This window comes from Cardiocondyla obscurior, linkage group LG06 (assembly GCF_019399895.1).
Source record: "Cardiocondyla obscurior isolate alpha-2009 linkage group LG06, Cobs3.1, whole genome shotgun sequence".
NCBI classification, from domain to species: domain Eukaryota; kingdom Metazoa; phylum Arthropoda; class Insecta; order Hymenoptera; family Formicidae; genus Cardiocondyla; species Cardiocondyla obscurior.
This window is the reverse complement of record NC_091869.1, coordinates 5,102,982-5,129,241: the sequence shown is the minus strand read 5'-3', so window position 1 is coordinate 5,129,241 and position 26,260 is coordinate 5,102,982. Positions and strand designations below refer to the sequence as shown.

General features: G+C 39.0%; 6 protein-coding genes across 8 annotated transcripts in view; 2 read left to right on the top strand and 4 right to left on the bottom strand.

Moving 5' to 3' along the window:
• LOC139103250 (zinc finger protein ZFP2) overlaps window positions 1–1,549 on the bottom strand; it is a 3,811-nt gene extending 2,262 nt beyond the window's left edge. The window contains exons 1-3 of the mRNA XM_070657733.1: window positions 1,270–1,549; window positions 430–861; window positions 116–361 (exon numbers count right to left, since the gene is read on the bottom strand). Coding sequence (XP_070513834.1) covers window positions 116–361; window positions 430–861; window positions 1,270–1,410 — 819 coding nt within the window. The 5' untranslated portion in view covers window positions 1,411–1,549. The remainder of the gene's footprint in view (window positions 1–115; window positions 362–429; window positions 862–1,269) is intronic.
• LOC139103249 (RNA helicase aquarius) lies at window positions 1,257–21,966 on the top strand. 2 transcript variants are annotated; one of them, XM_070657732.1, is made up of 16 exons: window positions 1,257–1,383; window positions 2,211–2,306; window positions 2,525–3,161; window positions 3,341–3,519; window positions 16,684–16,797; window positions 17,035–17,138; window positions 17,299–17,410; window positions 17,510–17,723; window positions 17,819–17,867; window positions 17,957–18,192; window positions 18,526–18,913; window positions 19,161–19,409; window positions 19,542–19,899; window positions 19,969–20,225; window positions 20,303–21,437; window positions 21,528–21,966. In XM_070657732.1, exons 2-16 carry the CDS (start codon window positions 2,223–2,225, stop codon window positions 21,753–21,755), a joined length of 4,344 nt encoding a protein of 1,447 aa, XP_070513833.1. In that variant the 5' UTR covers window positions 1,257–1,383; window positions 2,211–2,222; the 3' UTR covers window positions 21,756–21,966. The 2 variants fall into 2 exon arrangements, with proteins under 2 accessions (XP_070513833.1, XP_070513832.1); XM_070657731.1 differs by lacking the exon at window positions 1,257–1,383 and adding an exon at window positions 1,918–2,108.
• On the bottom strand, window positions 3,513–7,132 carry Mthl5 (G-protein coupled receptor Mth-like 5). The gene is made up of 2 exons (XM_070657753.1): window positions 6,009–7,132; window positions 3,513–5,298 (listed from the first exon to the last, which is right to left on the bottom strand). Exons 1-2 carry the CDS (start codon window positions 6,952–6,954, stop codon window positions 4,646–4,648), a joined length of 1,599 nt encoding a protein of 532 aa, XP_070513854.1. The 5' UTR covers window positions 6,955–7,132; the 3' UTR covers window positions 3,513–4,645.
• Window positions 9,065–16,216, bottom strand: LOC139103259 (G-protein coupled receptor Mth2). The gene is made up of 7 exons (XM_070657754.1): window positions 14,681–16,216; window positions 11,607–11,871; window positions 10,984–11,291; window positions 10,692–10,770; window positions 10,428–10,588; window positions 10,031–10,271; window positions 9,065–9,945 (listed from the first exon to the last, which is right to left on the bottom strand). Exons 1-7 carry the CDS (start codon window positions 14,733–14,735, stop codon window positions 9,747–9,749), a joined length of 1,308 nt encoding a protein of 435 aa, XP_070513855.1. The 5' UTR covers window positions 14,736–16,216; the 3' UTR covers window positions 9,065–9,746.
• Window positions 21,927–24,951, bottom strand: LOC139103260 (muscle M-line assembly protein unc-89). Of its 2 annotated transcripts, XM_070657757.1 has the most exons (5): window positions 24,500–24,951; window positions 24,088–24,382; window positions 23,892–23,970; window positions 23,093–23,319; window positions 21,927–22,939 (listed from the first exon to the last, which is right to left on the bottom strand). In XM_070657757.1, exons 3-5 carry the CDS (start codon window positions 23,892–23,894, stop codon window positions 22,111–22,113), a joined length of 1,059 nt encoding a protein of 352 aa, XP_070513858.1. In that variant the 5' UTR covers window positions 23,895–23,970; window positions 24,088–24,382; window positions 24,500–24,951; the 3' UTR covers window positions 21,927–22,110. The 2 variants fall into 2 exon arrangements, with proteins under 2 accessions (XP_070513858.1, XP_070513857.1); XM_070657756.1 differs by lacking the exons at window positions 23,892–23,970; window positions 24,088–24,382; window positions 24,500–24,951 and adding an exon at window positions 23,625–23,756.
• On the top strand, window positions 23,834–26,260 carry LOC139103263 (protein C3orf33). The gene is made up of 7 exons (XM_070657760.1): window positions 23,834–23,952; window positions 24,773–24,826; window positions 24,972–25,166; window positions 25,239–25,298; window positions 25,402–25,603; window positions 25,664–25,773; window positions 25,853–26,260. Exons 3-7 carry the CDS (start codon window positions 25,092–25,094, stop codon window positions 26,108–26,110), a joined length of 705 nt encoding a protein of 234 aa, XP_070513861.1. The 5' UTR covers window positions 23,834–23,952; window positions 24,773–24,826; window positions 24,972–25,091; the 3' UTR covers window positions 26,111–26,260.

The window sequence follows — 26,260 nt, the reverse complement described above, 5'->3', positions numbered from 1 at the left end:
TATTAATTTAATTAAATGTACGTTAATAATTTCATATAATTACTCTATTTGTTTTTGACTTCTAAATAATTTATTTTTCTCGTAAACTAATTATTATTCAAAACAATATACTTACATCAGGTTTTAATACATGCTGCGGTTCTTCTGCAGTTAATCTATCTTGCAATCTGTGGTACTCCTGTTTTATCGAATCCGATTCGTATTTAACATTTTCACAGTAGTGTACTATCTGTTCTTGGCTCTGATCTTCAGGATTAATAGAAGTAACATAATTTATTCCTAATTGACTTAAGTGACCATCCAGGTTGCTCACTACAGTCATGTCACTGTCCAAGTGCATTGCGATCTGATGATTTGAAACCTATAAAACAGTCCACAGATCATTAAATTGTAATAGGTGAATTTATAAAGTAAAGTATATTTAATTACCTCGCGTATATGTTCATCGACCATTCTTACAGTGTCACCATCTAAACAATCAATGCCTTGTATATCTGCATCTTGTTGACTCATTTCTTCCTGAGTAACTACTTGTTCCCCACCGGCCAGATCCATTTCGTCCATTACTTGCATTGTGTGTATAGTAGGTTCTGCAGTATCGTGAGCTATAGCTGGATGGCTTTGTACATTTTCGTTATCAATCTGTATGCTATTCAGGTTTCTCTGAATTGTACCTATATTATTAACGCTTGCCAAATCATGTTGTGATATATGCACAACTTCCTCTTTGCTGATCTCTTTCAGCATTTCCATAAACATCCCCTCTGTATGTAGACATTTCTCGCGAAAGTCAAACAATTGATCCAATTTAAATGCGCATTCTTGGCAGACCACTTTAGGTAACTGATCCGTCAAAGAAACCTAAAATTTATCAAATTGATTATTTCACAGACATTAGATATTTTTTTTTATTTAAAATAAAAATATTAAGTACAACAAAACATAAAATATAAGTAGAATTATACATATTTCAATAAGATATTCAATAATACAACTCTGCTTATTAGTTCTAATCTTTTATTAATTGCATTACAGGTTTATAAAATCAATTAAAAATTATCCAACGTTAATCAAATGGGTAAAAAAAAAAGAAAGAAAAAAAAAAATACAACTCTCCACTAAGAAAACACGACGAAACGTGCATCCGCCAAACAAAACATTAACCGAGGGTATTTAAAAAGAAGAAGGAAAAAAAAAAAAAAACCAGAAATGGCCCAAGGATAAATTCGTCGTAGTCAGCACGACGCACTCCGCTTCGTCGGATCTTACCTGAACCGGCAAGCAGGCCGCTATCTTCTTGTCGATGTTGCGCATCTGATCGTCGGGCTCGAATATCGGCAGGCCCATCAGGATGCCAGTCTTGGTCGCGCACAGGCGGCACAGGTAATCGAACTCCTCGACGCCAGCCATGTCGACGACGGGACCGAGGTGCCCTCCGCCGTGCTCCTCTTTCCAGCGCGAGTCACCGACGGCGGATGACGCGAGACGGGGAGAACGGGCCGCGGGGCGGGGAAGAAAGGTCCTCTCTCTCGTTTCCCAGAGAGCACGGTGGCGATCGCGATTCCCTGATTGTCGCGTACGCGCATCCCTCACCGGCGGCGTCCCGTCACTTTACACCAGTCGTGACGGCGCGTCGCAGTGTAAGCCCGCGCCAGGTTGCGCCATAAAATCGCTGGTAAGGCTCGTCCTGTCCGCGTCGTCCGCGACGGGCAGTTCAAGGCAGGGGTCCTTTTTCTTGAATAAGTGCGGATAAGGCCGACCAGTCGTCGCTCGCAGCGTCGCCTCCCGCGGACGAAGAACCACGGGCGAACTAACGTCGGTCACGTGACACCGGGTCGCACCGGGTGACGGTAAATTCACGTCGAATCCGAATTGTGCAAGCATGATCACGTGCGCACCCGTACCAACGTTAGGTCCGGTTTGAAAAAGTTGAGAATTGCTTCAGCGTGTGATTCGAATTCGGCCCTTAGGTTCGACGGAAGCCAGGAACCAGCCAGGAATCATCGTCGAAGAGGAAGTTCCTTCGCGAGCGATCGGCCGCGATTTGTTAGTGAAACGATATTCGAATCTCGCTGAAGAACCTCGACGAGTAAAGTTCTGCTTATGTGGTAATCTTGCGCAATAGACGTTTGTCCACCACGATTTCGCCGTCGCGCTTACCGGCGGACGGGGGTTAGGTTAGATTTAACTCTTGGCGTTTTGATTTACAGCTGACGAACACGATGGATAACCAAAATGCACCGCCTATTAAAAGCAACAATCCCGCTCCAACAGTGGAGCAAATTAACTCCGACAGGATTACTCAGGTAAGTTTTTCTTGAGCCTTACAATTTCTTTGTGATGTTACACTCTGAACGCGTCTTCGTGCAACATCCAATTTTTTTTTATTTGTGCATTTATTTGTGTCTTTTTTATGACATCGCGCACTAATCTTTGTAATATTGTCACGCACGTAAAAAATTTTTCATTATTCTTACTCTTATTTTCCATTCTTTTACTACATTATAATTCTATTGTGTTGCAGCTTGCAAATAAATACTGGGCGCCTCACACTACAAACTTGCATTTGGCATTTGATCCCCAGATAGTAGATGATATTTATATACAGGAAATATGCGCGTCCAAGTTTTCTGTTCGGAGAATTATGATGCTAGAGTTCAGCCAGTATCTAGAAAACTTTCTTTGGCCAAACTATAATGCAGGGAAGGCTACACGTGCACACACCATGTCCATTGTTGTCATGGTGAATGAAAAGTTCAGAGAGAGGGTGCAGGTCTGGGAGGCATTTGAGAAGAATCCAACACAGTTTGCTGGTTTTTTTCAAAATGTCCTGGAGGCATGCTTAGAAGAAAGTATAATGGACTTCAATTTGAAGGAGCAGACAGCATTGATAGTATTTCTAAATCATTGTTTCAACTCAATGGAGGTGTCTTTAGTTCGAGAAGAAGCTAAAAGATTAGTATCTCTGTCAATGTGGATCTCTCTGCAGCAGGGCAGGCGGGAACTTGAATTTAGAAAGTATCCTAAATGGAGAAAATATTGGAAAATTATAAGGAAGAAGGATAATCCTGAGCATAAAGAGAAACTTGAGTGGGAACGAAAATTTTTACATAGACTTATGATAAAATTCATGACGATATTGGAAACAATTCCTGCAGAAGGTATTTGTATTTCTTTATGATATATGCAATTAAATTTTACATGTATTTTTTAAAAGAATACTTTTTTTACTCTTTAATAAAGCAGAAATTTTACTAATTTTATTAAAAAAAAAAATTAGAACTTGAAAAATTTTATTTTTAACTGTAAATAATTACTAACTGAATTATATTTTTTATAGGACCTGTATTTTCGGATAAAGTACGTTATTGCGAGAGATTTTTGGAGCTGGTCATCGATCTCGAAGCTTTACTTCCCACCAGACGTTTCTTCAATACCGTCATGGATGACAATCATCTCGTGGTGCGCTGCCAGTTATCTAATCTGCTGCATCGTCCAGAGGGAAGTTTATTCGGCCAGGTAAGTTATTGTATAATAATTATGAAAAAAGGGTTTAATATGTCATAGCATTTGATTTGGATTCATTTATCGAATATTTCTCTCGTACAAAAAATTTGATTTACTATATTAATACATAAATACTAAACACATACCATTAAAAGTACACAATTATTTGAGACTCAGTGATACATATTTTAATCGTGCTATGCAACACGCTCGCTAGCAATCTCTTAATTAGCGATGTTGCATAATACAATTAATCATTATATTTAGATTAAAAATTAAATCAGTACGTCTTTGTGGCGACATGATATGTTATGAACATGGATAAATGCAAGATGCTAGACGTTTAAAAATTGTGAAGTGATGAAAATGTCTCGATAAGCGTACGCTTTTTCTTTATAAAAGGCAAGATTGATTTCGTTTTAAGGCACACACAATCACCAAATGTGAAACATCGAAAGACGTACGCAAATTGAATTGTTTACGTATCAGTTCGAGAATTCTAATCAAAATGTATTTTATACAATTCATATATAATACTTTACGAATTTTATTAATTTAAAAGCTTTTTTTTATGTCTTATTCACTTTGATTTTGCTCATATTTAACTTGCACATCAGCTCAATTATTGCATATGTACAATATATTGCCGCATTTTTTTATCCAATATTATCTCCAACAAATACGTAATGTTTTTTTTTTTTTTTTTTTTTTTTTTACATATTCTTCGCTTGCACGTTTCGTCTTTACTTCTCTAAAATAGCGCTGTTACGCGCATAATACTGTTTCCTTCTGGAATAAAGTCACATCCACGCATTCTTCACACTCTATAAAGAAATATCTTTTGGTTTCAATATATATATGCGCATATCTATGGTATATATCTGATAAAATTTGCGCGCAAAAAATGTACGTTTATAAGCTATGACTGAGATTGCGATCATGTGATAAAGAGTATATTCTCAATTAGAGTATACTCGTATTTTGATGACTGTATTGTATTGAATTATTTCCATGTCTTGCACACGTTATACGCATTCTTTCTTGCGTTATTAATTGTGACTCAAACGCGACGTCGTTATCGATCACGACTCGAAGGCGTTTGTAACGCAAATAATTGTTTATAATGAATAAGCGCACTTTAATAGCCCGCGTTGATGGCCGTCATCTCTTCGCCCCAGTCAAAGCCTTCGGTGTTTTCACCGGAGTCGCAACAGTTGCACGTCTTTCCGAGCAGGAACGTGACTCTTCGCTGGCCGAACACGCACACGTAAAGAATAAGCAACGCCTGCAGAAGGTTCACGACGATGTGGCAGTATATCAGAGCGTCGTACTTAAACCGCGAGAGCAACAGGGAGAGCCAGCCGGCGCTCATGACCGTGTAGAGAAAGACGAATAAGCGGAAGCTGTACTTCATTTTATGATGAATACGACCGTACGTGCTCATACGTTTGATTCTGTTTGCAGTCGTCAGTATTAAACACAGATCGATCAGGGTGGTGAACGCGATGCACATAAACATAACGGAGAGCCCGAGCCAGCCCACGGTTTCTTGAGCAGGGTAGGTCGTACCGCCTACGGTAGACTTGTTCGTCTCCAGAGCGAAGTGTGCGAAGATCGCGGTTCCGGCTATGCAGATCGTTATGCCCCAGACCCAACAGGAGTAGTAGCAATATTTCTTACCGTCGGTCACTCGCAAGAAAACGTTGCGCGACCTGAACGTGTTCCAAACGTAGTAGCCCAGAGCGCTGAGCCAGAAGAAGGCAGCCATCAAGAAAACGTACATGATTGTGTCTGAAAAAAAGAAAAAAAAATGAAAGAGACGAAAATGAAGTTTAGTATTGGATTTTCCTGGGACGCGTCCAGCAATTTGCTTTCGGAACCGAAGGCCGTTCGAGCAGCCGCACTTATTAATTAGCCCTTCCGTTACGAAATAAACGTTTACACTGAAATATGACTCACTCGAGTCTCCACTTGCTGCTCGCATGTCTCGCCGATGGTGCTAATGCACTTATTGTTAGAATGAAAGAGGATATGACTGCAAATTTTGCTGTTTCGGCATACCCGAAGAAACACGATCCACGGTAATTCTATTCAATAATTGATATTAAATCTTATATCAAGTCTCATTACTGAATACACAATGCAACGTAACATTAATTACTGTATTGGTGCATTTAGAAATGCAATTTCTTTTTTTTTTTTGTGCTGTAATACATTTAAATTATTAAGATTTTTTTTTCTGCAGATAGAATGTATTTAAATTTCGTCAGAGAATTTAATGGAACGTCATTAAAATGATACGTCAGAAGTAATCGAATGGACGCCAATTTCATCGTAGAAAAACTATTATCTAGAATCATTAGTATCTCTCCGCTCCAAAAGGATTTTTCAAGGAGCTACTCATGTCGCAGAATTACGAATGACTCATCTAGAAAAAAAAAAAAAAAAAAAAAAGACAACTCATTCCTTTCGCGAGAGCAAATGATTATCGATTCACGTACCGGCGACTAGGAAGCTAACGTGATTGCCAAACTCTGTGAATATCCTGACTGTGGAGGCGCACTGGTTAACCAAGAGACAGAGGCTCATACTGGTGATGATGTTGCCGACAAGATCGCGTAGCTGCGGTAACACGAAGTAGACCACCGCGACGATCAGATAACAGGCCATAGACACGGCGTGAAAAGCGGGATCGATTGCATGCCTCATCAAGTAATTGGTATCGGTCCAGCGCACGGCAATGTCTGGCACGCAAAGCATGGCATACGTCGCCACCAGCCGATCCCCGCTAAGCACCACCTTGTCGGCGCAATAATGCCCGAACGGATAGTCATAGTGTATGGTCGCATGTTCTTCGTCATCGTCATCGTTATCCGAGTTCAACATCGAGACACCGTAGACGCCGCGATTCTCGTCCATGCTTTTGGCCAGGTCGACGATGTAGTGACGCAACACGCCGGTAGGCAGGATTGCCAGGCGATCCGGCCCGGATGGGTAGTAATACACGTGCCACTGGTGCTCGTCGGAGTCGCATCTGGGCCTTCCGATCTTCAGCTCGTATTTAGGTTCAACGAATTTCAATTTCCTCTGTGATACATCTCGGCGATCTATCACGAACTCCGGTCGCCACTTAGTCTCATTGGTCTCGGCCACTGGCGTGCACCGGTCGTCCACCAGCAATTCCTCGGGCTCGCAGCACTTACCGATGCTGACTGTCACGCTGGAGCCGACAGGTCGCGTCTCGGCGTCGGCGAGCACGTTTCTCGTCTCCCAACCAACGACTAGCAACAGCAACGCAATCCTCGGATGCATGACGCCGAAACGCACGCGAGTCTTCTCTTTATGCTCGCATCCGCGGGCACGCTCTCTCGTTTCCACGTCGTTGAAAGGAAATCCGAACTGCCGCTGCTTCTTTGCGGCCGATCGATCGTTTCGCGAGGCGTTCATCCGTGATTCACCCAGCTCATCGCGACGCGTGTCGTGCTCGCTTCGCCATACCTGGCCTGACCGCCAGTGCCTCCCGTCCCGCGGTTGGCTACCTATCTATCTACCCCTGCCAGCGTCTGCCGCCATGACATTCCCGTTCTTCGCCACATTGCGGTCTCCCCTTGGCCCCCCCCTTCGTCTCTCGACGACCACGAGTAAGTTTACCTTCGCTTCAGCTGCTTCCAAGCCAAAAGCACAACGGCGCGCGTCAGCGTTTGCGCTCGCATGCGCTTTTATGCGCGCCGTTTTCACGTTTGCTAATACAATTCGATGTTTTAAGTACGACTTTTATTTAAGAACAGTTTAAATATTTATAAATTAAAAGAAAGTATAATCTATTTTATTTTTTCATCGTATTTTACTTAATTTGTTGTATTTTTAGAAGGATAGAATTGAAATATGCGGTGAAATGGCAATGAAATATCGACGTCACCGATGTCAATGAATGAATGGGAATGAAAGGGAACTGAATTAATCGAAATTTATCAAAGCAGCTTCATTTATTTTCTGACTTATTGCAAGAACCAAGAAAGCAGCAGGTCTCTTTAATCAGGTTAATACTTTTCTTATCAACTAACAGTGATATCTCAGAGAAATTGCTCAAAACTTACTTTTTTGTTCACGTGGATTCTATCTCAGATTATTCTTATCAGCATTGTTATTGATTTCTCTTTAGTTCATTTCGTCATTATAAATTTATAAAAAGGGTCATTCTTTTTTAATCTTATCTGTCGCAGTTTTCACAAAGCGAGTTAGACAAATTATGAATCACAAAGGCAAAGTAATGCCTTTTTTTTTTTTTTTTTTATTAGCACGTACATGTTTGCGTTATCTACATTAATTCGCAAGTACGCAGTCACATTCTTTTCCTGTTTTCTTATTCCATCTCTAGATTATTCATCTGCCACTTCTTTGAATATTAAATCGCAATGACGTACATATGCTTGTTTATAAAATGTATCTTCCTTTGAGGAAACGAATCGAATCTATCGACGTACACTTGAAACCGAGAACAAAGTTTCGACGTAAGTTGTTTTTTATTTTTTATTTTTTCTTTTTCTCACAAAGAGCTTTTTACATCGATACGTTTGAGCATGTCATGAAAGTATTCCGTGGAATATCCTGCAGAGTTGAATGTATTTAACGAACTCGCTATATCTAATAATATCGATTGTCTCGGGACGATCTAATTTGCTTAACAAATTTTATTTATGTCGTGACCTACTATCTATCTGCGTATTAACAAGCCAAGACGTGCTGGGCAAATGCATTCGGACTTGTTACACGCCATTGATACATTTATGTTACTTTATTGCTGAAGTATAATAAGATACTTCTGAGTTTGCCGACCACTCTTTTATTTTACACGCGAAATAGACGTTTCTTTAATTAAAAATGTATTTCTTAATTAAGATACTGAGATATCAATGATCTTTAATCCGTAAGTCGTCCTTGACATTTTTAAGGAATTAGAGATTCAGCTTCGAAGAACCCGCGAGCGAAAGTCCTTTGGACTCGGCACGTTAATACAATTTATATTAATGCATATTAGCGCATGTCGAAATGACGCAAAACAAATTACGTATAGTATCAATGGAAGTGGGACAAGTGTTTACAACACGCGTTTAATGCGCAACCGCGGCAATAATTTTTTTAAAACCTGTTGTCTGAACTCTTATATCATTGCGCGAGTCAGATTCTTATTGTCGGGAGGTGCTCAAAACTGAAGAGCACGTGTTATGCTAATGCACGTTCCTACATTGAAACCGTTGTCTCGCCCATAGTGAAAGTGCCCGGTAGCCTTCGAATTTAGAATACAAGCGGTTTTTGCATCGCAGCTCATTGCTCAATTGCTTGTATCTTGTTAGCTTGTACCTCGATGGTCCAATGTCGTAGGTTCGTCACATTCACGATTGGACTCGCTTGCACAATGCTTTTCGCGAGATATCTCTCGTGCCAAAGATCCGTGTGATACGTCACGCATAGTACTCGCTGATAACAGTAACGTACAACAAAAATAACGTTGAATGAATCAGATTTGCGCGTTTTCTTAGGAAATAATAGGAGCAGATGACTCGTCATCACGTTTATCCACGAGTGATTATAAATGAGAAACTGTAACTGATTCACAGGCTCGAAATGATATTACGCACCGATGAATAATTGTAATCTTAATTATATTCCTTTCGCGCGTTATTTTTCACACAGGCACACAACGATGATTTTAGTTTAACATTCACATAATTTTTACAGAGATTCTTATGCAGCACTTAATAATGTACTCCATTACGTTAATCATGAAAACATGTTCCACAATAGTCGGATATTTAAAACATGCGTTTATGTTATACAATACTTAACGCGTTATTAGGTAGCAAATATGTCGTAGGTTCATGTCATTTATAGAGCTATACATAAGAATAAACGATAACAAGTGTGCGTAAATGTTTTAAAATAATATAAGCTTTGATTAAACTGATTCGTAAATGATAACGACATATAGTATATATATAATAATTGACATAACTGAAACTATATAAAAAATGAGACTAATTCGTACAAAATAAAAATAAAATACAAACGAATTATTTCTAGAGCCAAATTTAAAGTCTCGATGACAGCTACGTTATCTGTGATCACAGATAACGTGCAGATAAATCAGAATTATCTTTTCCTAAGCGATTGCTTGTCTTTGAACTGGCTGATGATTCTGGAAAAGAAATTGCGAATGAGAAAGCACGAGAGTGCGCCTTTTATCCCTGCTGAGATAGTTCGAGCTCCTCGGGAAGTACAGCTTCGCACTCCTCGTCCTCGTACGCGGCCCAAGACTTAGGAAATGCGATTCCACACGGTCGCTTCTTCGCCAGTAGCTTTCGCACTCTTTTCCGCGTCGCGACCAGAAGTAGGAATATGATAAATCCTTGGAGACCATTCAACAAGTCCGTCGGTATCCTGATAAGAACACTTGTTAATTATCGCGCTAGCAATTAATAGATATTGTTTGACGGGAATAGAATGTTTTAGCGATATCGCTTACCAAACTTCGTCCATTTTTGTCCCAATGGCGAATGATATCAGTTCAAAAATCCAGGTAATACCCATGACGAGCACCAGTTTAATGTACAGCAAGCATTTGAATCGCAAGACACGCAACTTGCTTCCCGTATAATCGCGATATTGGTGCCACAAACGCCAGCTGGTCATTCCGAGATAGATCATGTTTAACGTGAGCAAAACGGCAATTGGCCCGTAGAAATACACCCACGTCTCTATTGCGCCTGTGAAATTAACCACGAAGTAATATTTTATTTATTTTCAAAAAATATCCGGCAAATAATCTTTGTTCTTTTATTCTTTGATAATTTTATAGTAGTAATTTAACTCAAACTAATTTAATATTACTCTTGGAAGAGGAATAATCTTATAAAACTTACCGCTGAACCAACAGGCAAATTCGCCAAAGCCGGGCCGTAAGTGATCTCCCGCTAAGTGATGTGTCGTTAATGCAGCGATCAGGAAACACGTTGGACCGCCCCATCCCCAAACGCAGTAAGCGTAGAAAAGCGATTGCTCCTTTACCCTGAAGTTCTTAAACCTGTACGAATAATTAAACTTTAATTAAGAATGTACGTGGAGCAGCGGAGATTTTTATTTCTATGATGGATAAATTACAATTTTATATATTACATGGCACTTACCATACGCATCGCCATACGTTGAAGGCCACGATGTTCAACCAGAAGAACGCAGACATGAAGGCGAAATATAATATGAATCCTAAAACAAGAGCATTTATATCCGGTTGAATAATGAAATGTTGGTGGAGCATAAATTTTAAAAAGCTACGTGGAAACAAGAAGATAATATTTTTATACGCAGCTTTTTAACGTATGCTTTTTGATTATACGTTCAAGTCTGCAGTATATTTATCGAAACCTTTTAACAATATATATAATTGAACATTAAAATAATACATGTAATAATATGTACCAAGAGAAACGCAGATGACATAATCATCCTCCAAGTTTGGTCTCAAGTGTTGGATGGAAAGGACGGTGTAACTGACTGCCAGAGTTGTAACAGCGGCCATCATCGCCTTATCTTGTAACTCCCGCAATTCTGGCAATATTACATAAATCGCCAGTGTGGTGATCAAGAAGATCGCCGAGATGATGCTGACAATGCAGATCAATATGTTTTTCCATGACTTTGTCACGGTCTCGTCCATCAAGTCCTCATCAAAACACACCAGGGCGATCTCCGAGCCGCTGCTCCGTGCAGATTTGGTTATGCAAAATCTAATGAATACGAAAAGTTCATTATCAATTAAAATCAACCGCTGAATCGTAGATCAAGATATTGATACTATCGTACGTCCATTACGGAAGATTCTAACTGCGTGGGACTATTGCGCAATAATAACATGCTGTAATAATGCATCAAGATTCTACGTGAGCTCAGAAAATTTCCGAATACCAGGATTTTCCTCGTGTTTCTCAATCTGCTAACTACTATTTCTCTTTCTCTTTATTTCCTTTTTTTTTTCCTTCCGCAAGCACGTGTACGATAAATTTTTCGCAGGTAAAGCCCGGTAAAATTAGCGGATATTCTACCTGTCAGCCGGGATTTTTTCATGCTCGACATCTGGCAACAACCAGGCGGTGTCGTCCTGATTAATAACAGTGAAATTATCATGATCGCTCACTTCAGGATCCATTAAGAAGATCCCGTACGGGCATTCTAAACGGATCTTTGTACCGTCCGAGCAATTGGACGAGTATTGCCATATCGTGCCTTCGGGACAGCAAGATACGTCTAGCGACGAGCTCGAGGGAACCAAACTGACGAGCAGACATAGCCACAGCAACCAGAGGAAATCTGTAAAACATCACGTTTCAAATTATCACTTAAGTGTAATGACGCAGCTGACTCAACTATTCAGTGAAAAGACAAACGTTTGCTTGAAAAATAGCATAGCTTAAAATACACTAACGTTTATAAACGCGAAATTATAACAAGAAATTAGTGAGAAAAGAATTATTTCTCTTCTCATTAATTGTCATCGTCAATATTTTTTTATCTGTGCAAAAATTTTATATAACGTTGCTAATTTAATTAGTAATTTTTTTTTTTTTTAATATGTCTCGATTAATTTCTGCGTTCTAATGCAGGACGCGTGCCATAAACTTCCGCGTGCGTCAGGCGAGAGCCGGTCTGATACCAAAACAATTATTTTTATCTCCAGCGATATTAGATCTTGCGTTATCACATTTCAGTTATCCGAAGGTTGAGCGATTTGCAACGGAAAATAGAGCGGGACTTTCTGGGAAAATCCGTTCAAGAGTGCGACGCGGTACTTCCATTCGCATTTACGTCCGTCTGTATCAGTATCCTCTTCCTTCTCCCTTTCAATGAAGAGGAGATGAGAAGCGTCGCGCCCAATTCCCAGAAAGAGAACGCAACGAGAGACGTAATGTAGAAATAGCATCCGTAACCCAGTTCAGTTAATGCAAATCAAAGGAGGGACGCGACTCTCGTTAACTTGGAACAGCTAACTCTTTATTAACGGCGCTGGACCGCACTGCACGCGTGCATGCGTATGCAGGTGTTCCATCAAGAGTATATCATTTCAAAGTACATTTTTTTTTTTAATATATATTTCAATGATTTAAAAGTAATTTAAAATTCGAAAGTGCAACTAAGACGTTAAAACGAAAAATTAATCCTATAAGAATTGCGACGTACTTCATTCTCGTGATGTAAAAATTGAAACGCTCGCATTTAATGGAAGAGCGTTGAGTAATTTCTTCTTCTTTTTTTTTTTTTTTTAATTATGCTAATGCTCCTTTTAATGTCCATTGATAACATTAATCATTTTGAAAAGGTCTTTTTAAATTGATTAATTTCATAATATCACATACTGACACGATGTTTTTTGAGCTCGCGTACTTTACGTTTCCTTTTTATTGGTGCTGATTTATTGCTATTATCATTATCAGTTAAGTAAAGTAAACACTTTATTTATTTTTGCATTCCTTTTTTTTTATTTGTAACGATATCGACCTCGCGATGATGGCGGATAACTTCAACTTTTTGTGAAGTGATTAGCATCGTTAATATTATATACTTATCTCGCAATTTATATTTAAGTTTCTTTTTTTTTTTTTAATGATCTTTTGACCCGACTTGTTGTAACTATTTCGTCACGATGTGAACTTCGAGATTGCAAACTTTGAACGTGAAAAGATACCTCGTGAATTATCAACGGAGTCTAGAAATTGCACTTTGCAGGCGCGCGCGAAACGTAATAATCGTCGAACATCATTGTCACGTAATTTCTAAGAAAATCTTGACGTTAAAAATGATTTTCGTTTTTCAATAAACTACGGAATTAACTATGAATCGACGTCTCGTTACCTCGGTATCTCTATCGTAGCGGAAGATCGGCTTAATTAAAGCGATGTAAACGTCGTCCATGTTTAATTACATACAATTGCCGCATAATGAGAGGAATAAATACGCGTGGCTTTTATGCTTTACGTGTTTATATAAATCTTATATGTATAAAATATTGATATATTATTTATTGAGAAATGTTCTACTACTCGTTTAGTCAACCGTTAACGCGATAAACTAATTGCAGGCGATAGAATTATGAAATATAAATTTATATTAAAACAAAAATAATAAGTAGGCGGCATTGTTATCATAAAATATGATAAATGAGAGATGTGTCTAAGCGGAGTAGGACTTGTTTGTGTGAGATATCTCGTTTTAATAGAAAACGCATGAAGGTGCTGTTTATAATCGACGTGACTTGCTTAATGGTATTTTGTAGCTTCGAATAAAATTGGCTTTGTAAGGATTATTAAATGTCACAACGAATGCGTTAATCTCGACATCTGCATTTATTTATAGAGGTGGTTGTGACTTTTTTCACAATAATTCGCAGTGCGCTTATCTCGTCGTTAGTTTTCGACGGCTTTAGGCAGACTCACGTTTCTTGAGTAGACAACAAAGTATCTTTTCTTTCGAGACACGCGCGCAGATCGAATATGTGCATAATGACTTAATAAGTTGATTATCAAGTAATGATTTTCTTCCATGCAGCAACGATGTTAAGAAAATACTTGTGATAAAGTAAAATTAATTTTGTTTTATCGGCTATTGCAAATTTTCTTGCAACCATATATTTTTTAACGCTTTGTTCGTATCAGATTTTGACAATTGATAATTTTAATAAAATCTATTATTTATCAGATACATCGCGAACTTAATTATATGCACGATTACGACTGCGTGTTGTAGACAAGTTTACGTCGTGGAATACCAATGATCTACGTTTTAAAGAAATAAATTTCTATCACGATAGAAACGGACAAATAAAATGTGATTATGAGATTATGACAATATGAAAAAGACGCAGTTTGAATGATATACAAAATGTACTACTATAATTCTTTTTTATATTACGAAGTTTTTAATAAAATTATAATTCTTAAAAGAAGCAAATTTAGCAAAGAAACTCCAAGCATTTGAAGATATTGCTGATGGCACTACAATTAATTATGATTAGTTCCGTCATGATCTTCGTGAATAAAACCGGTCCATGAAAGATTTCTGTTAAGATACTAACGCTGGAAGAGGAGAGTGCAAAGATAAGGATGAAGAGCCTTATGAAGCTTACCTCTGATAGACGATGTGCTCAGCTGCCTGCCGTAACTCACGTCGGACGACGACATTATCTCTCGCTCTCGTTACCGCATCTCCTTGTTCCTCGATTTGCAGGGCGAGTCTACCTCTCGCCAAAGATAGCAGAGTTGGACCGAGTCGAAGCCAACACAAACGTTCTCCAAGGGAAGAATCACCCGTTTAAAGCGACGCTCTCGTTCGGACCAGAGGGTCAATGAACTGATGACGACCACTGGCAATGGTCACAGAAGGAACAATCGGCAAGTTTTTATACTGGAAAGAGATCCTTTAAACGGACACTAGCAACAGGATCCGCGGGCTTGCTGCCGCCGAATATTTCTTTCACGATTTTTTAAACGTTGATTTTCTGTCAACGTGCTTTATCTGAGCTTCGCAAAGTCGCTACTTGCAAGCGTGAAAAATGTAGAAAGATTATACAGCAATTTTTATCGTTTCATCCTTATCCATCGACCTTCACTTTCATTGAGAAGGAACTTAAGTTCGCAAGGAAAGGCAATGGTCTGTTTGCTCAGAATGAGCCAGACAGGGCTCGTTATCGAAATAACGAGAAAAGTCCTCGACGCTGATCACGCGAGCTTTTACACAGAACTCTTGTTTTGATCGTCGATACGATATTGCGCTCTGATAAGCGATTCGAGTGGAGAGTCGCGTTAGCCCAAGCTTACGCAGTTGCGCTACGAAGGAAACTGAATGTGACGGCAAACTGTTCTCCACCAGAGCTCACCGGCTGAGTCGACTGAGAGATAGCGACGAGTCTCCCACTTTTTTGCGTTTGGATGGATTTGCGCGGTGCGACTAAACCACTTATTTTTTTTTTTTTTTTTTTCTCACGAAACCTTATCCGGAGAACAACAGTCAGAATAAAACAATGGTACACTTTTATACGTTGATGCAAACACCGTAGGGATGCTGTCGTGAGAGATACCCAAAAAGGGATAGCACTCCATCGGGAGTACACCGCAAAAATTAGTCGTTTAAGAGAATCTAATTAGGAAAGGAAAACAAAGGTACACGAAGGCATTGCGTGTTATCGTAGTGTTTGCGAGCTTCACGCTGCATGAACAAAAAACGTGGTAATGAAACAAACGAGAAAAATACCGTTAAACATTTAGTACTCTTTTTTTTTTTTATACGCAGACATTAAAATGCTAACGATATGTGCGTTCATTATAAATACTGTCTGACCACTCTGACAATTCAGAGCTCTATTCTCTAGGAGCAGAGTATTGCACACGCGAGCGAAGACTGCAACGAAATGATATAAAGTTCTGATAATTGTTATAATTAATTGGTATCGTTAATGTTCCCACTATCATTAATTAACCGATTGCCATGCTTCCTTTAATGCGCATTCAGTAAATCGCATTCAAAAAGTTTGATATGTGGAACATGCGAATGAATAACGAACCATACTAATTGGCACGCTCGTTAGGTTATTAGATACGTTATTAGATAAACTGGTTAATTTAGTATTCCTCTATCAAAACTATTCAAGGGGTATAGTAGAAGTCATTACATTCACAAAGCATAACGGGACACTTGAAATGTATGTATCTCAACAGATATTATTAATTTTAAATGAGATTATTTAAAATATATATTTTTAAATGCAATTAATAATTTCAATTTTTTGAAAAGAATATAATAAGACAATGCAAAAAATAATTCTCTTGTGTAGTGAATGAAATGTACGAGAATTAAATATCAATTCTTATATAAAAGAAAGTTGAGTTTCTTGGCGAGATCGAAGAAGAGGAAAAAATTTTGATGCCGAGAGGAACAAATTAACATACCTATGGCTGATCCTTTTCTATGACGTCAGAGATCCATTATAAATGCAACAGTTCTGTTATTTTGATTTTATCTTGCATGTTTAAGCAGTTGCGTATTCTCACGAAAAAACTCATGGTTATGGTGCATAACAAAAAATGCCATTGCTCGAAAAAAAAAAACTACATTTGATTATCTTAATTGCAGCTCTTGGGAATGCTAAAATTTTACGCTCGATTCGAGATCAGCGAGGAGACTGGTAATCCCTTGACGGATCATGACATGACAGAGCTGCATTATGCGAAAATCACATCTCTTCAGGTATATCTTTATTATCATTTTAGATAAATAAAAAATTAGTAAATATACTGAATAATTCATAAAATATATATATAAATATTTTTTTAATTATTATTATTTGGAAAAGTCAATCTCAACTACAAATTTGCATTTTCGTAGCTTTAATTAACAGAATCAATTAATGCTGACACAAATGTTTACGTAAAATAAATCTTCGAATTATTGAGATAAGCAGGTAACATTTATATTTCTGTTTAGAATGCGGTTTTTGCAAAATTCCCGGATCTGAGAAGCTTTGCGTTGGCCAATGTAGCTAGCGTTGACGTCAGAGATGCTCTGTATAAACACTTCGGTTCACTCAGGTGAGTTTTGCACGCAGACTGCTTACCCCACAAAATAACATTAATTATTAATTACGAAAATAATATTGTAAGCTCATTTATTGCGCAAGATAATTTTTAAGTCGACGTATAAAAGCTATAAATTCGAAACATCGAAAATAATATTGAGTTTTATTTTCAGTCAAGAAAAGCTGCGGTCTATCGCGAGCTATTTGAATTTAGTACCACCTCCGGACCGAGAAAAAGACGAGAATTGGTACCGCCTGGACATTGACTTTTTACAGGAATTGTTGGTGAGTGTAAAAAAAAAAAGAAAAGATAAAAGGAAAAGCCACAAAATTTTACAACCTTAAAGTCGATTTCAATTCTAAGAGCGTGCGTTTTAATTTCAGATTTCAAGACACGAGCGTAGGCCGTCGCAGCTTGAGGAATTGAATGAGATGCCTCTCTATCCGACTGAGGACATTATTTGGAACGAGAGCATCGTCCCGACAGAATATTTTTCTGGCGAGGGCTGTCTGGCTCTGCCCAAATTGAATTTACAGTTTCTCACGTTGCACGATTATCTACTACGGAATTTTAATTTATTTCGCTTAGAATCTACATGTACGTACAAAAAAAAAAAGAAAAAAATTAACGACCTTGTTTATTGGTGCATTTAATTTTATAATTAAATATATTATTTATTAATTTGTTCACAGATGAGATACGACAAGACATCGAAGATGCCGTGAGCAGACTGAGTCCTTGGTATGTTGAATTGTTACGTTACATTGGGTTCATTTTTTTTCTTTTTTTTCGTAAAAATTAAAGTAATCGAAATATTTATATTCTTGTAGGCGAGCGGAGGATGGCGGAGTTTACTTTGGTGGATGGGCTAGAATGGCTCAACCTATTACTCAATTCGCGGTGGTCGAAGTGGCTAAGCCCAATGTCGGTGAAAACAGACCGTCGAGGGTCCGTGCCGACGTAACGATAAATCTCAGCGTTCGCAAGGAAATTAAATCCGAATGGGAGAATCTTCGCAAGCATGATGTATGCTTCCTCATAACAGTGAAACCACCGAATCCTATCGGTAAAAATAAAACTTTAAGAATAATTTGAAACCGTTTTATATATAAGAATATTGTGCGATTAAAAAAAAAATTTGCTGACGTATATAAATTTAAAACGGTTTTATACGTAGTAATTGATTACGCAAAGAAATACAATTTTGCTGACGTATGTAATAAATTAATTCTAATAATCAATGACTCACTGTAATAATATATTTAACGAGAAGTTTATAGCAATGATTTTGCTTCACAGAAGTAAACTTTTTTTCTTAGTTAATAGCTTTATTAAATTATATTTTAATAACATAGATGAAATTTGAATTTATTCTTAGATAATTGTTGTATTATTGCAGGTACTAAATATACTCATAAGCTTCCCTTCGTACCACAAGTGGGTTTAACGACGGTTCGAGGGTGTGAAGTCGAAGGAATGCTCGACTCGAACGGCAGAGTGATAGAGGATGGGCCTGAACCGAGGCCGATCCTACCGGGCGATTCACGCACTTATAGAGTATGGCTCGACTGTAATCAATACCGAATCGATATGGATAACGCCAGCCATGGCGGTGAGGATGTATACGAGGGATTTAATATCATAATGAGGCGTAAACCTAAGGAGAACAACTTTAAAGCCGTGTTAGAGACTATAAGGGAACTCATGAATACCGAATGCGTCGTGCCCGACTGGTTGCACGACATAATCCTCGGATACGGCGATCCGGGTGCAGCATGCTATTCTAGGTAATCTTGATCTATTGTCTATGCACTACTAATGAAGTCGAAGGTGTATACTTTGTTTGATTGCTCGGAACATTATTAATCGTAAACGGATAAGCAAGCCTGTATATTTTCTGTAATTAATTTTATTTAGTGATTCTACCAATAAATAATTATTAATTTTATTCTTTTAAAAAAAATTAATTTTATATTTTTAAAACTTCTATAAAAATGTGTATAATAAATTAATTAAATTTTTTTTATTTAACAGAATGCCAGATGAAATTGCGACGATAGATTTCAACGATACATTTCTCGACATCGATCATCTAAAAGCGAGTTTTCCTCAATACGAAATCAAAACGAATTCAGAGAATGAAGAAAATCTGGTGCGGCCTTTTCAATTAACTTTTGAAGATGTTCTCGCGAAGCACAACAACGGACCAATAAATAAAATTATTAAAGTTAAACCGCATGTACCACCCAGTAGAGGTCCATACAGAGCGAACGAACCGAAAAAGTTAGTATTTGTTTTATTTATTATCTCGTAGTGGTTAAAAATACGCGTTAGTTGCAAAATGATTAAAAATAAGTACGTCTACTTTTTTTTTTTTTTTTTTGGAATAGAAAAAAATATTTTGCTGTGTTGCAGAAATCAGATTCCCTTTACGCCGACGCAAGTTGAAGCTATACGAGCTGGAATGCAGCCAGGATTGACATTGGTCGTTGGCCCGCCCGGTACCGGTAAAACTGATGTCGCTGTGCAAATTATCTCGAATTTGTATCATAATTTTCCCAATCAAAGAACGCTGATTGTGACGCATTCCAATCAAGCGCTCAATCAATTATTCGAGAAAATAATGGCCCTCGATATCGACGAGCGGCATTTATTACGTCTTGGTCACGGAGAAGAGGCTCTCGAGACGGAAAAAGATTTCAGTCGCTACGGTAGGGTTAATTACGTTCTCGCCAAACGTTTGGATCTACTTTTAGAAGTACAAAGATTACAGGTATTTATTTTTCAAATTATTAATATTCCTTGATTGTATATAGTTGTTGTAATATATTTCTTTTGTCAGGAATCTTTGAACGTGAAGGGTGATGTCGCGTATACATGTGAAACTGCGGGTTATTTCTTTATGTATCAAGTATCTACGAGATGGGATCGTTTTCTTACAAGAGTCAAGCAGAGGCAGCATACAAGCGAAAAGTCCGATTTATCTATCATAGTAGATGAAGAGTTTCCTTTCCATAAATTTTTCGATAATGCCCCGCAACCGCTTTTTAAACGAAATTCGTATGAGGAAGATCTCAAAATCGCATATAGTTGCTTCAGGTAAGAAAAACGCGTTAAATTATTATAAAATAAATTTATTTTAATTACAGCTTTTAATAAAAAAATTATATATGTAGGTATATCGAAAGGATATTCACGCAATTAGAAGAGTTTCGCGCTTTCGAATTACTGCGATCGGGCCTCGACAGGTCGAAGTATTTGCTTGTGAAGGAAGCTAAAGTGATTGCTATGACTTGTACACACGCGGCGCTCAAACGTCGTGAGCTTGTCGATATGGGTTTCAAGTACGACAATATTTTAATGGAAGAGTCCGCACAAATTTTAGAAATAGAAACTTTCATCCCGTTGTTACTGCAAAATCCTCAGGATGGATATAACCGTTTAAAACGTTGGATAATGATAGGGGACCACCATCAACTGCCGCCGGTCATTAAGAACATGGCTTTTCAGAAATATTCGAATATGGAGCAATCGCTGTTCGCGAGATTCGTGAGACTAGGCGTACCCACGGTTGATCTCGATGGACAAGGTCGTGCCAGACCCAGTATTTGCGAGCTCTACAATTGGCGCTACAAGAAACTGGGCAATCTAGCGCACGTAGAGCGCAGTCCCGAGTATCTAGTAGCGAACGCCGGTTTCTTGTATGATTTCCAGCTGGTGAACGTCGAAGACTTTAACGGCGTCGGTGAGAGTGAGCCTAGCGCTTACTTCTATCAGAATCTCGCCGAGGCAGAGTATTGCGTCGCGGTGTTCATGTTTATGCGCCTACTAGGATATCCGGCAGATAAAATCAGTATCCTGACGACGTATAATGGTCAAAAGCATCTGATAAGGGATGTAATAAATATTCGATGCGCGAATAATCCTTTGATCGGTCGACCGAACAAAGTAACGACTGTCGATAAATATCAAGGCCAACAGAATGACTATATCTTGCTTTCCCTGGTGAAGACACGCGCTGTTGGTCATCTAAGAGACGTGAGGCGTTTAGTGGTGGCAATGTCCCGCGCTCGCCTCGGTCTCTACGTCTTTGCGCGTGTGTCTCTTTTCAAGAACTGTTTCGAACTAACACCGGCGTTCGATCAATTAATGCAGAGACCATTGAAACTGCAACTACTACCACAGGAGCTTTATCCTACCGAGCGGCCAAACGACGCCGAACCCTCGGTAGCTCCAATGGAAATCGAAGATATGCCACACATGGCTAAATTTGTATATGATTATTATATAGAAAAAGTCAGCGGAATGAAGGTAATTTTTACTTATAAATCGATAAAATACCTACATACATACTTAACCGCCTCTTCAAGATTCGGTTACATGTTTTTTCGTTATTTTCAGGGGTCGCAAAAAATGTGGCAGAAACCAGGAACTATGCAAACAATGAGTAGCGTAACGCATAAAGTTCCTACTCATCCAGGCGCCGATGACGATACCGACGATGAAGAAGAACTCTCTCAAGACACCGCTGAAGTTAAAGAAGTCACGAAAGAAGTAACGGAAAACCAATACGAACCTATAAAGAATTTAGTCGAGGATCCTCCGAGCGATGCCGAAGACGACCGCTGAATGACTCGTATACGATACGTGTACACGCAAAACTGATGCCATTAGGAAACAAATTAACATGGAATAATCGATTTTCTAACACGAAAATACTATTTGCTCCAATTCCAAGACATGACTGTAACATTATAAATAACATTCTATCAATCGTTAACGATTAATCTATAAATACTATTGTACTTATAGCAAGAATAGATATTTTATTACGTCACTATTTAATAATATAATATATAAAATCTTATAATTAGGCTAAATTACACTTTTTACATATATCAACCGTATCGAAATTTAATTTCTTTTTATGTAAAACTTGTTTCAGTTATTGTTCAATATCTAAACACTCGAGATACTTTTTATCTCACGAAAAAAGGTGATTTAACTTCTCGTTTATCTTCTTCCGACGAGCTTCTAGTTTTTGAATCTTTGATTTCTCTGGAGTTTTCTTCGAGTCGTTCGATGCGCTTTGTTGCACGCTCGAGGGCACGTAACTGTCGTCGAATTTCATCAGTTTACTCGGGGACTTGAAGTCGGGCTCATACTTCTCTATGGAAGAGTTAACCTTGGAGTTAGGTACGTATTCTTCGAAAACGCTGTCGGGTATTACCGTGACTGCACGTGGTTCATAAATCTCGTAATTTGTTTCAATTTTCTCAACAGAATTCGGCACATAGCTCACGTCTTCGGCAACGTGGCTCTTGGTATCGCACAGAGTCGGCGTGTATTCGTTCGACGTTAGCCGCATACTCTCCAATGCGCTCTTTTGACTGGGCACGTACTTAAAATCAGGACACGACTTAAAGTCAGGACATGACTTTTTCTTTGGCGTGTCCGGAATGTATTCTTCCAACGGTGCATTATTCAGATCGATAGAAAGAGTGTACGTTCGACATTTGCTCCTTTTCAAGTCTCCCTGTTCCGTCGTAGTAGCGCTCGGAGTTTCAGTCTTCTTCGGGGAGTTCTGTGTCGATTTTTCCAATATCTTCTTCAATCGCTCGTCTCTATTTGCCATTCGAACGGGAGATTGTTCCGTTTTCGTTCTCTTCGCGTCGTCGTCTGTTTTTACTTTACCCCTTTTCTCGTCACTTGTTTCTCGTTTTATCGCTTTCCTTTGGGCTGGTGACACGTGCACTTTGATAGTAGGCAAAGATGGCACATCGCTTGTGCTTTCCGGATTTTCAAAAGTATACCTGTTACATAAAAAATTTACATTATTATTATCTAAATTTTATCTGTATCAACAAAATATTGAAAGTCACTAGATAGATTTATCAAATATTGGTCGAAATTATTTTGCTAAAATTCAATTAATTCGTCGTTGAGTCACTGGGCACAGCACTTACGTGACTTCTAACTGCCTAGTTGATTTTCTCCACTCGCATCCTTGAGTTTCGCCGTGAGACCCTTCGCCCTGGCGACCATTTCGCAGAACTGCCCGTTCCAATATCTTGTACAGAGCCGCCCAGTCCTCGACCTGCAGCCACTTGTTCGTGAGGACCTTCCGGTTCTTGATTTCCACCGTTCTCTCCTGCACGGTGACTACCGCGGTCGCCAGGCAATCGTCTGAGGCCTGTGGACACACAGGTTGCGACACGATAAGCAATGTTCAAGACTCCTTACGTTGTTCCAGGCAAACTAATAAAGAAAAAAATAATCCAAACGCTTCACTGAGTGCTCGCGACTAATTAAAACGCGTGGACTATCCGACGCCGTTCTATTCTCCATTTATTGCAGTTACTTCTCGGAAAGAAGAAGATGCAGAGATAAGAGATCACTCCGGAATACTCAATTCCCGTAACAGATGTTTACGTGGCTGCCTGTTGCGCGCGCGCACCCACTTGACAGCCAGCTGTTGACAGCTGTTGCACGTGGTACCTTGATCACCTCCAAATACTGGCCGTCCCGGAACATGCTCGCGTTCAGGAGGGAGGTCTCGGTAGCGCGGAGGCGTTCTGCCTCTACCGCGTGGACTCGGTCGCTCGGTCCGTGGCGTGTGGACGTAATTGACGGCTGCTGACCGCGCAGCTGACGTTGCTACGCACGCTCCGACCTCGCCGGCGCGAATTTAGAGCGCGGCACCCAAGCCGCGACTCGTTACCTCTTCGTCTGCTCGCGCGAGCGTGGTGTCATATCTTTTTTTACCATTTATATTTCTGTACGTAGTCTCCGTCGCCTGTCTCATCCTGGATTTACGAGCACAAAGGTGATCGCAGGTGTCTTCCTATTGTTTTAAAACAAAATTTCCTTAAATAACATCTATGTGGCGTTAACAGCTTTGCATGAATTTAATTGAATAATATATTTCGTATGATTTAGATATGATTATTTAACATCTTACCCAAGTCCTTGATTAAATTTCTAATTTCCATTAGTGTGATCTCTGGATAATTTTTGCCGAACAAAGCGAAAAAAAGAAAGCTTGCATTTAGAATCGAATAACACAAATTGCGAAAGCGGCTTTTAATAATCGTTCTGGAGTCACTGCGACGTCGTTCTTCCTTTTATCTCGCTCGATAACACGTAAATCATCCACAGGGCATCACTCGTCTTACCCGGTGTAGAAATCTTCCAGGAAAATATATCACTAATTGATTCATTGGCAATATAAGTTATCGTGACTCACATAATCTCGTCTGCAACAAGTAAAAAGGGAAATGTTGTACTTTTCTGTGGCGGCATTTCTTTTAATAAGGCAATATATTAATAATAATTAAAATGTAATTAAAAGATAAATGCTGCTTTTTATTTACATCAACTGGCTCGCTATTTTCGCTGTTTAATAATTGTTAAAGAAAAACGAAACGTCACAGATGAAAATAATATAACCTTTGATGCGAATGGAAAGCAACTAAACTTTTATAAGTTTGACAATTACATAATCACAACTTTAAGGAGCCCTACTCGCAACTGCACTTTTCCACTGTCTCTCCTCTTCTGTCCTCTTCTTCCATTATCCCACTACCTCTGATTGAGATATGGTATAATATTTTTCTGGTTCTGTGCGATATGTGGTCTCGTTACAGGCGCGGACAAGCGTAGACGACCGGAGCTGGTAAAAAGATCGAAAAGTGCCTTGTGTAAGTTAACCAGAAATTTTAATATGCGTTCATTAATTCGATTAGACGTTACAGTATCCGAGGGCGAGATGATATTGAAAAGGAAACGGAGCAGTTAAAGCAGAAGGTTACAAGCGCATACAACGTTATATGTTTTTTTTTATAGTTGGTCACATGCACCGAACTTGAACTTGAGAGAGACGAATGACACACAAGGGTGCTTAATCGAACGAACACGAAAAGCAAGACGAACGACGGCCTTACTCGAGAATTAGCTAGAGTTACCATGGTACGCGAGGACGATCCGTCGGTCCTCGGACGGCTGCAGGCCTTCATGGAGGATGAAATGGGATCGGGAAAGGTGCTCAATGCCTCTTTTAACCTCTAACGACGATCACGCGCTTGCATCTGCTACTTCTCCTTCTCTTTTCAGCTTATCACCTACGGAATCGCCAGTGCCGGCCTCCTCGCAGCCTTGTACAAAATTAGACCCGTGAGTACAAAATCAAACTCATTTACTTGCAACCTCGTCGTCTCTACGTGGACTCGCCAGGACTTACGCCGACTCGGTTTTTCCCTGTTCTCTTGTTTTTTAGTTTGCCAAATTCACGAAACCGTCCGACATCCCATTACACTTCTTGCAGTCGCGAGTTCCACTCCAAGGCACCGTACAGCGCGTAGAACCGAGTTCCACCAGAGTTTTACTGATAGTGGATCATCAGCCTTTAGTGCCTTTACCTCACTTCAACAAGGCTTGCTTGCCCGTGAAAATCGGTGGCGTTGATATTACTGGCAATGGCAAGTATCGAGCTAACGGTGGAATTAATAGCTGTTAATTAAAACAGGTTGATTTCGTAGGTGTCAGTTGGCTGCAAACTGTGCTCAGTGGAAAGGTTGTAACGTTTCTGCCTATAATCAGAGAGAGAGAATACTTGGAGTGCGTGGTCACATTGACAGAGAAAAATCTGGTGAGAGAAGCAAATAATATTATATATTTGCATCGTTAAATGTTCAGTGGGTTTCTAATTCATTACTTTTTATAAATAGGGTTCGTTAGAGATTGGTGAGGAACTGGTCAAGTTAGGCTTGGCTACAGTACATGAACCTTGGGTAAAATTGAAGGATAAGCAAGTTTTAGCATACAAAAGTTCACTAGCAAATGCGCAAAAGTGGGCAATACGTAGGAGAAATGGATACTGGCATTTTGTAAAACAACCAACGATTTTATGGAAAGTACAAATGTTTATGATTGACAAAATGAAAGCGTTGTTACCTAATATTGTAGTGAGACGGCTCGATCTGTGAATTCGGCTTATTTTAGGCAATAACAATTTCCTAATTAAACTAGAATAATAATTAAATTTATATTATTATATTTTTTAATAGTTTATGCGAATGAGAAAAACAATATTATGTACTTAAGAGCATTTATAATAAAACTGTAATAAAAGTTAA